General features: G+C 35.9%; 1 protein-coding gene and 1 pseudogene across 4 annotated transcripts in view; both read left to right on the top strand.

Annotated features, from left to right (window-relative positions):
• The window catches only part of ADAM2 (ADAM metallopeptidase domain 2), a 76,051-nt gene that overhangs the window by 18,570 nt on the left and 43,655 nt on the right, over nucleotides 1-13,826 (top strand). For all 4 annotated transcript variants that reach the window (XM_039463385.2, XM_074384268.1, XM_074384267.1 and 1 more), the window contains exons 5-6: nucleotides 7,446-7,522; nucleotides 8,217-8,385. In XM_039463385.2, coding sequence (XP_039319319.1) covers nucleotides 7,446-7,522; nucleotides 8,217-8,385 — 246 coding nt within the window. The remainder of the gene's footprint in view (nucleotides 1-7,445; nucleotides 7,523-8,216; nucleotides 8,386-13,826) is intronic.
• LOC104649987 (serum response factor-binding protein 1 pseudogene) lies at nucleotides 3,129-5,054 on the top strand (annotated as a pseudogene).

Consider the following 13,826-nt stretch of genomic DNA (forward strand, 5'->3'; position numbering starts at 1 on the left):
TGTATATCTAGAAGACCCCATTGTCTCAGTCCAAAATCTCCTGAAACTGATAAGCAACTTCAGCAAAGTCTCAGGATATAAAATCAATGTGGAAAAATCACAAGCATTCCTATACACCAATAACAGACTTAAAGAGAGCCGAATCAAGAACGAACTGCCATTCACAATTGCTGCAAAGAGAATAAAATACCTAGGAACACAACTAATAAGGAATGTAAAGGACCTCTTCAAGGAGAACTACAAGCCACTGCTCAACGAAATAAAAGAGGACACAAACAGATGGAGAAACATTCTATGTTTATGGTTAGGAAGAATCAATATCGTGAAAATGGCCATACTGCCCAAAGTAATTTACAGATTCAACGCTATCCCCATCAAGCTACCAATGACCTTCTTCACAGAACTGGAAAAAACCACCTTAAACTTCATATGGAACCAAAAGAGAGCCCACATAGCCAAGTCAATTCTAAGCAAAAAGAACAAAGCAGGAGGCATCACAATACCTGACTTCAAACTATACTGCAAGCCTACAGTAATTGAAACAGCATGGTACTGGTACCAAAACAGAGATATAAACCAATGGAACAGAACAGAGGCCTTGAAGGAAGCACAACACATCTACAACTATCTGATCTTCGACAAATCTGACAAAAACAAGAAATGGGAAAAGGAGTCCCTGTTTAATAAATGGTGTTGGGAAAACTGGCTAGCCATGTGCAGAAAGCAGAAACTGGGCCCCTTCCTGACACCTTACACTAAAATTAACTCCAGATGGATTAAAGACTTGAACATAAGACCTAACACCATAAAAACCCTAGAAGAAAATCTAGGCAAAACCATTCAGGACATAGGCGTAGGCAAAGACTTCATGATCAAAACACCAAAAGCATTGGCAACAAAAGCCAAAATAGACAAATGGGACCTAATCAAACTCCACAGCTTAGGCACAGCAAAAGAACCAGTCATTAGAGTGAATCGGCAACCAACAGAATGGGAAAATAATTTTGCAGTCTACCCATCTGACAAAGGGCTGATATCCAGAATCTACAAAGAACTAAAACAGATTTACAAGAAAAAAACAAATGAGCCCATTCAAAAGTGGGCAAAGGATATGAACAGACACTTTACAAAAGAAGACATACTTGAGGCCAATAAATGTATGAGAAAATGCTCATCATCACTGGTCATCAGAGAAATGCAAATCAAAACTACATTGAGATACCATCTCACGCCAGTTAGAATGGTGATCATTAAAAAATCTGGAGACAACAGATGCTGGAGAGGATGTGGAGAAATAGGAATATTTTTACACTGTTGGTGGGAGTGTAAATTAGTTCAACCATTGTGGAAGACAGTGTGGCAATTCCTCAAGGACCTAGAAATAGAAATTCCATTTGACCCAGCAATCCCATTACTGGATATATATCCAAAGGATTATAAATCATTCTACTATAAGGACACATGCACTCGTATATTCATTGCAGCACTGTTCACAATAGCAAAGACCTGGAACCAACCCAAATGCCATCAATGATAGACTGGACAGGGAAAATGTGGCACTTATACACCATGGAATATTATGCAGCCATCAAAAATGATGAGTTCATGTCCTTTGTAGAGACATGGATGAACTTGGAAACCATCAGTCTCAGCAAACTGACACAAGAACAGAAAATCAAACACCACATGTTCTCACTCATAGGTGGATGTTGAACAATGAGAACACATGGACAGAGGAAGCGGTGGAGCATCACACACTGGGGTCTGTTGGGGGGAAATAGGGGAGGGACAGCTGGGGGTGGGGAGTTGGGGAGAGATAGCATGGGGAGAAATGCCAGATGTAGGTGAAGGGGAGGAAGGCAGCAAACCACACTGCCATGTGTGTACCTATGCAACAATCTTGCATGTTCTTCACATGTACCCCAAAACCTAAAATGCAATTAAAAAAACAATAAATAATAAACTTAAGTAAATTAAAAAACAAAAATAAAAAAATAACCAAAAAGACATGATTGTAATGTTTCCAAACTATTCAGAAGCATGCTAAGGGATTATATACCTGAGGTGATAGGGACTAAATATGTTGTGAAATATGTTAAGTGAAAAAGTATAATTTGAATTAGGAAAGCTAAATTGAAGAAGAAAATACAAATCCAACCTACTTTGAAGTAAGTTCAAGGACTAAGTAAGTACACATGAAATTTTGCACAAGTTTAGGAGTATGTTAAATTTTCATCTATTTGGAACATGTAGAGCTTAATTTAATATTGTCTATATTTGTTTTAAAAATAATAAAGAAGAGTGAATAAAATTACTGGGATTGCTCATGCCTAAAGTGGCTTTTTTTTTTTAACCTCTGCCCTGATCTACTAATTGCTGTTGTGTTTTCCATTTTCATTCTTGATTTTTATGTAGTGACTCAGTCAAGTGCTTTGAAAGTAAAGCATGTTTAGAGATTCTAGAATTTAACAGAAGAAATAATAGATATAGTCAGTTGCTTTAAGTTTTGCCCAAGAGAGTACACAATCTATGAGTCAGTTATAGAGTGGACTATACAAACCTATTGTAGCAGGAGTGGCCACAGGAAACGGATCTCTCAGACAGGGAATACAGGAGGAAGGAGGGTTTACATGACCGGGAGCCTTGGATGGTAATCTGTCCAAAACCCAGCTCCCCTAGCAACGAAAGGTTCTGCCTTAATATAGGCTTATACTTTAGATGTTACACGTGGAAGAATCTTAGGTTTTATAGTTTTACATACGAAACGGGTCTTGTTTTACAGTCTCCGCAATTACATATGAAAAGGTTTCGGTTTACAGTTTTAGGAATCACAAATGAAAAGGGGAAGTTGATCTGAGATGCCTGGGTCAACTAGGATAATGTTATGTGTGTATGTGTGTTATGTGTGTTTGCGTTTGTATGTATGAAAGAGAGGAGAGAGAGAAGACAGGAAAATCCCACATCTGAATTTTGTGTCATTCTTCCATACATAACTCTGCTTCCTACTTCCCAAGCAGTAATAATGAAAGATAAATGTATAGTTAAAAAAAAAAAAAAAAAAAAAAAAAAAAAAAAAAAAAAAGCGAGTTTACACGCAAGCAGCAGCAGATTATATTCCTCCATCTACCATGGCTCAGCTAGGAACTCTGAACCTCAATAACGATGTCGTGAAGATGAGAAAAGAAGTGAAGAGAATTCGAGTTTTGATTATCCGAAAACGTGTCGGGAGTGTTGGCAGACTGAAGTCAAAAAAGGATACTGAGGATCCACTGTGGAAAAGACGGGCACAACAATTGCTTGAAGAAATCCATGCCATGAAGAAATTGAAACCTGATATGGTAATTAAATCTGCTCTTGGTGATGATATCAACTTTGAAAAAATCAGCAAAAAGCCAGATTCTACTGCAACTGAATGCGCAATTGCCAGAGTAGCAGTACATCCTCTTCGGAAGAAAGAGACAGACGTGCTACAAGCTGCTGTCCAAACCTTTAAAGAGGCAAGACAAAATGTTGCTGAAGTTGAGACATCAAGGAATGCTTCAAAGGACAATTATTCTAAGAACACTTGGGATTTAAAAGATAATGGAAGTAATTTACAGCATGAAGGAACTATTATCAGTGAGCAAAAAGTGAAAGAAACCAAAATGCTGGAAAAAAAAAAAAAAACAATACTTACTTCAAAGGAAAAAATAGCAAGATAGAACATGGACCTAAAGCAGTGACTATTCCAAATTCTCCATCAAAGCCTTCAGGAAAGGATTCTGTAGTTTCCTTTGAGTCCCAGAAGACACCTGCTGACCCCAAACTGAAAACACTAAGTCAAACCAAAAAAGGAAAGTATCTGATAGCTCACTCTGTGGTAGCAGTGATGGTAGAGAAGAATTACGTGAAGAGGAGGAGTATTTTGATGATAGCACAGAAGAAAGGTTTTACAAACAGTCTTCCATGTCTGAAGATGGCGATAGCGGTGATGACTTCCTCACTGGGAAAGTCAGATGGACATGAAGGTAGGAAAGTAGTTGTCATCAGGCGCGGTGGCTCACACCTGTAATCCCAGCACTTTGGGAGGCCCAGGCGGGCAGATCACAAGGTTAAGAGATCGAGACCATCCTGCCCAACACGAACCCCGTCTCTCCTAAAATACAAAAACTAGCTGGGCATGGTGATGAGTGCCTGTAGTCCCAGATACTCGGGAGGCTGAGGCAGGAGAATTGATTGAACCCGGGAGGCGGAGGTTGCAGTGAGCTGATATCATGCCACTGCACTCCAGCCTGGCGCCTAGAGACAGAGTGAGACAGAGAGTCTCTGTCTCAAAAAAAAAAAAAAAAAAAAAAAAAAAAAAAAAAAAAAAGAAAGAAAGAAAGAAAGAAAGAAAAAAGAAACAAAAACCACTCAAAAAAGTGTTACTTAAAGAAGATACGGCCGGGTGCAGTGGCTCAAGCCTGTAATCCCAGCACTTTGGGAGGCCGAGGTGGGTGGATCACGAGGTCAAGAGATCGAGACCATCCTGGTCAACATGGTGAAACCCCGTCTCTACTAAAAATACAAAAAATTAGCTGGGCATGATGGCGCGTGCCTGTGATCCCAGCTACTCAGGAGGCTGAGGCAGGAGAATTGCTTGAACCCAGGAGACGGAGGGTGAGCCGAGATCGTGCCATTGCACTCCAGCCTGGGTAGCAAGAGCGAAACTCTGTCTCAAAAAAAAAAAAAAAAAAAAAGATACAGGTGAAACTCGTGGAGATAGAAGAAATGACAAAACCAAGCCAAGCACAGAAACCAGAAAGTTAAAATCAGTGTTTTCCCACTCTTTATCTGGATCTAAAATCTCTAGAAGAAATTACAAAGAACAGGCTCCAAAAACCAGATCCCTAGATATTCCACAGAATGAACCTCAGATCAAGAATCAGTTTAACAAGAAGCTACAAAGAAAACTTGAAAACACAAAACAGCAATTGCAGCTGCCTCTTCATCCTTCATGGGAAGCAAGGAGGAAGTGAAAAGAACAGCAATGTAACATTGCTGTGGTTCAGGGGAAAACAAATGACATTTGGTGATTGACTAGTGCCTCTTTCTGTGAACTTTTCCATCTAAAAAAATTTTCTTTAAAGACAGGGTCTCACTTGGTTGCCCAGGCCAGAGCACAATAGTGCAATCACAGCTCACTGCAGCCTCCAACTCCTGGGCTTAAATGATCCACCTCTGCCTCCCAAACGGCTGGGACTACAGGTGCATGCACCTCCATGCCTGGCTTATACACCCCAACCCTGCAGCTATTACTTAAACTCGTATTTGAATAAGTCTCTTGGAGGGAATTATAGAATATTTGTTTTTGTATTTCTTTTTTCTTCAGTAAATTCAAGTTACGTTTACATAAGTCTTTCACAATCCAATATGTACTTACATTTATTTTAAATACTATTCTTCAGACTGTTTTCCTTATGAAGTAATTGGGGATTACAGTGGTCTCATATTTTCTTTTCAGTGCTTATCATGAAGTGTGCTTCAGTCGTTCAGCTCTGTGGTTTCATTTAAAAATAAATGTCAATATGTATTTAAAATAATAATGGAAACGTAGAAAACTATAGCTATTTAAACCAGATCACTCTTGCTAAAAATCATTCTTGCTAGCAAACTAGTAACTTTTATTATGGATGTACAGATAATTAAATAAATATCAGTTTTATTATAGTTTTAAGTACTTGTGATCATGTACTTTTTAATTTGAAAATAGCTGTCTAGGACAAAATTGGGATTCTTAATTATAGTTTAGTTACTTAAGCATATTGTTTAAATGTAGCAATACAACCAATAATTCATTTTATGTTTTACTGCATATAAATATTTCCGTTAAATCAACAATGTATATTTAAAAAAAAAAAAAAACAAGAATGCTACAGAACATTCAAAGCGTCAGTAATCTGAATGTGGTGAGTAGTTGCATTTTGATCTCAAATGTAGTAAAAATATGCTACCATGAAAATAAATTATGTTTCCCAAAGTTGTAGGCCTATCTAGGAAAAGCTCATTAAATTAGTTTGGGAACAGGTGTATTTACTGGATTATTTATTTTTCTTAAGTCCCCACATGATTCCCATTCCAAAAGTCATATTATCTTGGTAAATAAAGACTTATCTACAAAAGAAAAAAAAAATCAGCCAGCTAGACCAGGAAAGAATGTTTTCCCTGGATCCAGAGTGTAAGCCATTCATCATTGTCCTGGATTTTGTGATCTCTTCAGGACAAACAGATAGTCATCATGATTAAAAGGTAACATTATCGGGTTGATGAAACAATCTAAAATGTGTGTACACATAAAAACAGACCTCAAATTACAGAAGAAGGCAACTGACAGAAGTGAAAGAAATAATTATTATATTTAAAAATTTCAACATTTCTCTTCCAAGAATTTATAAAGTAGAAATTTTCTAAACTTCTAAATGAAGTAGAAAGAAATTCAGCAAGTATATCAAGTGTATACAGATACTTTTCAAGTACAAATAGAATATTGAACAAGAAGATAATATAGTGAAGGCACATGATGCAAAAACTGACAGTGATAAAATAAAAAATAAAAATAAACTGGAAAAGGATATTAGATAATAAGTGAAGCTTTTTGAATCTTCCATGAAAATTTTATCCTATGTGACTTAAAAATGACTTATTCTTTGATTTCTAAGTTTCTCAATGTCATCCTATGTTTAAAGTGGATGCAACTTCCTAATTTTCCACAGAATTAGAAATGTAATCAATCTGGATATTACAAACCACGTTTGAAAGGAAGGAGACAAAAGCTGTGGAATGTTCAAGATACTTTTACCTTCATTATATAAAGTATGAAGTACACCCCAATTAATAATAAAAATAAAAGCATAGATATTTTTACATACATTTTCAAATAACATCAGAAATAGAAATACAGTATATTAGGTCAATGAAGTATGGTATTTGGAAAGTGGTGCAAATTAAGATTTTGGGTGTCACAGTAGAAAGATGAACTATAAAACGAAGATCAATATAAATTCCAGGTGAAATTTGCAAATTAAAACATTTTGATGGAATTGACATTTTGATGAAATTAAAAATTAATTTTGCTTCGAACAGTATGAAAAAAATAAGTTTTGATGATGTTCACCTTACTCTAACAACTGAGAATGTAATGTTTAATTTAAAATATATACAAATATGAAAATATATTCATTTTTATGCATCTGTGGGAGCACTTTGGAAAGCTGAGCCATATTAGATGAGCAGCTAATAACCTTATAAATCCATTTTGGAAACAATGAGTGTTTGATGCACACATACAAAATATATATATGTTTTCCATATTTGAAAATTATATCTTTTTTGTTTCTTTTTAAAATTTATTTGATTATTTTGAAAATTGTATCTTTAACACAAACCATTCTAATGGAGGTTATGTGCATTTTATCTTTATTTTTCAGAACTTCTGCCACTACCAAGGGTATATCGAAGGTTATCCAAAATCTGTGGTGATGGTTAGCACATGTACCGGACTCAGGTTGTAATTTACAGTTTTATAAATTACAAAGGAAAATATTGACTTCAAAATTATTTTAAACATTTTAAAATAATATTCAGTGATTTTAAGTGAGGCATGGCTTTCATGGGAAAATTGGCACTGAAAAAGCCAATTTTTCTTCGTGTGTCTTGGTATGGAAATACTTATAATGACTCCTACCTTTTTGCAGAATTCTGATTTTTTAAATATATTTGGAAGCCATGAAATATTAACAGCTAGGCAAATGCTAATAGCATTACCATGGGGTGTCTCTCAGTAAGTATGTGAATGCCCAGTAACATTCTCCTATTTTATTATTTTAGACTCAAGCTAAAAATAATCTGCATACCATGAAAAAAATAATGCTAAGTGGCATTTTATTGGCTTTCCACAAAACATTTTACTTACTATTTTTTTTTTTTTTTTTTTGAAATTTGTAGGGGCTTACTACAGTTTGAAAATGTTAGTTATGGCATTGAACCCCTGGAGTCTTCAGTTGGTTTTGAACATGTAATTTACCAAGTAAAACATAAGAAAGCAGATGTTTCCTTATATACTGAGAAAGATATTGAATCAAGAGATCTACCTTATAAAATACATCTGTATACCATGAAAAAAATAATGCTAAGTGGCATTTTATTGGCTTTCCACAAAACATTATTTTACTTATTAATTTTTTTTTTGAAATTTGTAGGGGCTTACTACAGTTTGAAAATGTTAGTTATGGCATTGAACCCCTGGAGTCTTCAGTTGGTTTTGAACATGTAATTTACCAAGTAAAACAAAAGAAAGCAGATGTTTCCTTATATACTGAGAAAGATATTGAATCAAGAGATCTACCCTATAAAATACAAAGCATAGAGGTAGGTGATGAACATGGTTATTATTATACAGCAATATAAGCACTGATGTTTATAATTGATAAAGTATGTATTTACACTTCCATAAACACCAAAACATATATACCCACATGTATGGATGTATCAGAAACTTCGTAACTTGTATCATTATGCCTTAAAACTAGTTTTGTAATTTTCCAGAACTCCAATCACGATGTTTTGAACTGTTAGTGGCATCTTTTTCTATAATCTAGATCTTTATTGTCAGCAGAGGCCCTCCTTTATTCATAGTCATTGTGTTAAAATCCTGGTGTAACAAACACAAATGTCACCCACATAAATATTGAAGATACATATGTAGGGTCCTGAGGAGAATCGCCCCTATCTTGAAAGGGAACTGCCTCAGGGGAGATCATTATATTTTCCTTAGAGGATTCAAGGCTAATTAATTTCCTCAGAAAGTGAAAGAGGCTTCTCTGCTAGCAAACACAACTCACCAGCATTTAGGAGTTTTATAGCCCAGCTTCATCAGAGTCCTTCTCTAGGTTCCCATTACAGTTTTGAGGATCCCACTGCTTCCCACTCAGTGCTCTCTCTTTGACAGTAGTACCATGGGAGTTTGGGAAATCTGTTTCCACTGTAATTCGTCCAATGACAGGACGAGATTCTGGGTTTGGTTTTTTGGTTTTTAGTAATCTCAGCTCTGTAGCTATAGGATATGAAAATTTATTCCAAGACACACGAAGAAGCTTTTGGGTAATTTATGCATCACTTGAGATGATAATTCAAATACTTAAGCTTATTTTCTTCTTTCCCCACTTTGTCCAGCAACATTAGGAGCAACCAATCTCATTGTACTTGCTAGTTTGACAAAAATGTTCAAAAGTATCATATACATGGTCACCAAGACCCTTGCCTTCATTAGGTGTTTGATCAGTGCCTGTCTGTATTGCTACATCAAGCCATGACCTATCTGCTATCTATAGAAGTGTCTTTAAATCTAACCAGAGTAGAAAGCAAATTCCCAAAACCCCAGAACCAATTCAGAAGATTTCCCCTTAATATTCTGTTTTCTTGATACCTCATTCCTGGTGCCGACATCTATATCAGGGTTCTCCGGTGAAATAAAACCAACATGAGATATATATGTGTGTGTTTGTGTACATACAGAAAGAGGGAGAGAGAGAAAAGGAGAGAGATTTTATGGAATGGTCTCAGATGACTGTGAAGGCTTGGTAAATCCAAAATCTGTAGGGTAAGCTGGCAGGCTGGTGATCCAAGGAAGATTTGCATTTTAAGACCAACATAGTCTGCCGGCAGACTTTCTTTTTGTTTAGGAAATATCGGTTCCTAAAAAAGGTTTCAACTGATTGGATGATGTTCACCCACATAATGAAGAGTAATCTGCTTTACTAGAGGATTGCCAACTTAAATGTTAATTTCACCTAAAAGGTACCTTTATAGAGACATCCAGGGTAATGTCTGACCTAATATCTGTTCACAGTGGTTCAGCCAAGTTTATGGTAAAATTAATTATCACAACCAATATCACATCATTTATGCTTATGTTTATTCTACATGTTTTATTGTTTAATCTCATTTTGATATATGATACACTTTAACATTTTGTATTGGATGAGGTAGGGCTTCAAATTTTTTTTTCATATCGATATCCAGCTGTTCTCACACTATTTGTTGAAGAGATTATTTGTTTCCCACTGAATGTTCTTGATTTTTTTCAAAGATCAGTTGACCATAAATGTTAAGGATTATTACCAGACTTAAAATTCTAGTCCATTAATCTTTATATCTATCCTAATGCCACTACCACATTTTCTTTACTACTGTATTTTTGTAGTAAGATTTGGAATTGGTAAGTGTACAGCCTTCAATATTCTTATTTTCCAAGATTATTTTGGTTATTCTGGCTACTGTGCATTTCCAAACGTATTTAAATATTTATTTATTTTTAATTTCCGTAAAAAGACACCCAGGATTGTGCCGAATCTGTAGATAAATCTGAGGAATGTTGCTATATTAGCAATACTAACTCTTTCTATCAATAAACGTTAGGTAGTTTTTATTTTTTAGATCTTCTTTAATTTATTTCCACAATGTTTTATGTATTTTTGTATGAGTCTTCAGTAAAGCTTCTTTTGTTATTTATAGAAGTTTTATTATTTTAGATATTGTAAGGGTTATTGCCGAGTTTAAAATGAGGAAACTGAGGCCAGTATAAGAAAATTAAATACCAATTTATTCAGCTCCCAGGCGAGATTCTCTGGTCCCAGGGAAAGGGGCCAGCGAAGTTGCACTGACTTCCCGGGGCGGTGGGGTGGATGGTGGTTATAGCTAGGAGGAGCGAGGAACAGCTGGTTGGGTCCAGGGGATCGGAATTGAGACGGGGCGGACCGCTATTGGTTGGCAGGTTGTTGGGCGGGTTTTCCAGTGAGAGAGCCGGCCAGGGTTGCATTAACCAGAGCCTTCCAGGGGAGCCATGTGGCAGAGCTAGGGGTGGAGTGCAGAGCCTGGTGCCAGGTGCAGAGTCAGGTGCTGGGTGCAGAGTCAGGTGCTGAGTGCAGAGGTGGGTGTGTTTGGCCCCCCAGCGAGGCAACTGGCCTTACAGATTTTATTTAAATTTTATACCAGTTTGGATTTCTCATTATTAATATTCGGTAATTAGTGAATTTTCCATATTGGTTTTGTATTCTGCAAACTTAAAAAACTTATTAGTTTTTGATTGAACTCTGTGACTTTATATGTACATTTTCACGCCATCTTGAATAAAGATAGTTTATCTTGTTTCTTTCCAATTAGAATAACCTGAATATCCTTTTCCTTTCCTTTCTTTTCTTTCTTTTTCTTTTTTTTTTTTTTTTTTTTTTTTTTTTTTTTTTTTTTTTTGAGACAGTTTTGCTTTTGTTGTCCAAGCTGGAGTGCAACGTCCATCTCCTGGGTTTAAGCAATTCTCCTGCCTCAGCCTCCTGAGTAGCTGGGATTACAGGCATGTGCCACCATGCCTAGCTAATTTTGTATTTTTAGTAGAGACCGGAGTTTCTCCACATTGATTAGGCTGGTCTAGAACTCCTCATCTCAGGTGATCTGCCCCCTCCCAAAGTGCTGGGATTGAAGATGTGAGCCACTGCCCCAGACTGAATGTCCTTTTTCTTACTTAATTGCCCTCATTACCACTTCCATTATAATGTTGAATAGCATAGGTGAGAAGAGGTATTCTCATCTTTTCCCAGTTATAGGGAGAAAAGATTCCGTCCCTCAACCTTAAGCATAATGTTATTTGTAATATTTTCACAAATGCCCTTTATCAGATTTTCATCCAATGTTAGTTTGTTAACGATTTCTGTTTCATCATTAAGGGTTGTTGAATTTTTTCAGTTATTTTTTTCTGCAATATGTGCTGAGATGTAAATTTCATTTTTATCCTCTATTTTGTTAATATAGTATATTGCATTAATTGATTTTTAATTGTTAAACTGACCTTGTATCCAGTCTCTGTTATAGTGCATAACTCTTCTTATACATTGCTGGGTTCAGTTTGCTGGCATAATTTTGAAGATTTTTTTCATTTATTTTTATAAAGAATATTGCCGTGTAGATTTGTTTTCATATGATATTTTTCTTCGGCTTTGGTATCATGGTGATATAAACTTCATAAAATGAGTTGGGATGTGTTGTCTCCTCTATTTAAACATTTGTAAAATCCATCTGGGATTGGACATTTTTAGGGAAGGATTTTTATTAGTAATTAATTTTTTCTCATAAGTATTTTATAATTTTCTAATTTTCTGGAATCAGTGTAGGTAATTTGTGTGTCTCTAGAGGTTTTTCGGTTTCATCTATTTATTTCTTGGTCTATTGTTGTTTGCAGTATTCCTTTATAGGTCTTAGGTCTTTAAATATCTGTAAAATTTTTAGTAATCTTTTTTGTTTTGGATTTTATTAATTTAAATATTTTCTTTCTTGAGTGGTCACAGTAGCTAATGATATTTTAATTAAAGTGTACCTCTTTTAAAGCACATATAATTAAGTGGGTTTTTTTTTGTTTTGTTTTTTGAGAGGGAGTCTCACTCTATCAGCCAGGCTGGATTGCAATAGCTGGATCTCGACTCACTGCAACCTCTACCATCCAGGTTCAAGTGATTCTCCTGCCTCAGCCTCCCAAGTAGCTGGGATTACAAGTGCCTGTGACCACACCAGCTAATTTTTGTATTTTCAGTAGAGATGGGGTTTCACCATTTTGGCCAGCCTGGTATTGAACTCCTGGCCTCATGATCCACCCACCTGGGCCTCCCAAAGTGCTGGAATTACAGACATGAGCCACTGTACCTGGCTACTAAGTTTTTAAACATTTTAAATCAGACCTGACAATTTTATTTTTAACTGACAGATAATAATCATACTTATGGGATACAGAATGATATTTTGATACATGAATAAAATGTGTAATAATCAAATTAGGGTAATTAGCATATTTATTACCTTAAACATTTAGCATTTATTTATGTTATTTATGTTGGGAACACTCAAAATTCCATCTTTAAGCTACTTGAAAATATATAATAAATTACTGTTAACTATAGTCACCCTGTGGTGCTGTAGAACACTAGAACTTAATCCTTCTATCTAACTGTACTTGCATAACCAAGAGCCAACCTTTCCCCATCCTCTCCTCACCTGACACTTCCTATCCTCTTATGACCACAACGTGACTCTCTACTTCTGTGAGCTCAACTATTTTAGTAGCCAAGGTTATTTATTGCATTTACTTGTAATGCACACACTTCTATAACTTAGATTTAATCTACCACCTTGTCATTTCTTATTTGTCTTATATGTTCCTTATTCCTTTATTCTTTCTTCTTTTATACCTTATTTATTTTTTTCAAGGCATTAACCTACCAGGGAGTACTTAACAAGTTGATCATTAAGTTTATTTACAAAAATGAGCAAATAAGCATATTGAAAAAAACACCTGAAAATGTAGAGTGAAGGGGAAATCATGGTCCTCAACCATCTGTATTCCTACCTCTCCTAGACCTTCTATTTCATTTTATTTGCTAGCCTCATTTGGTCCTCCTCCTACTTCCAGCATTAAAACATTTAATTCCTAAATCCGAATATCTATTATTTGCTCTCACTTGAGTTCCATCCTCATAATTCTGAACAAAAAGATTCTAGAACCTAGTGGCGTTTTGGATTTTATTTTATTTTTATTTTTATTTTTTGAGACAGAGTCTTACTCTGTCACCCAGGCTGGAATGCAGTGGTGTGATCTTGGCTCACTGCAACCTCTGCCTCCCAGGTTCAAATGATTTTCCTGCCTCAGCCTTCTGAGTAGCTGGGATTACAGGCACAAGCCACAACGCCCAGCTAATTTTTTATATTTTAGTAGAGACGGGGTTTTGCCATGTTGGCCAGCCTGTTCTTGCACTCCTGGCCTCAAGTGA

This window comes from Saimiri boliviensis, chromosome 13 (assembly GCF_048565385.1).
Source record: "Saimiri boliviensis isolate mSaiBol1 chromosome 13, mSaiBol1.pri, whole genome shotgun sequence".
Classification (NCBI taxonomy): domain Eukaryota; kingdom Metazoa; phylum Chordata; class Mammalia; order Primates; family Cebidae; genus Saimiri; species Saimiri boliviensis.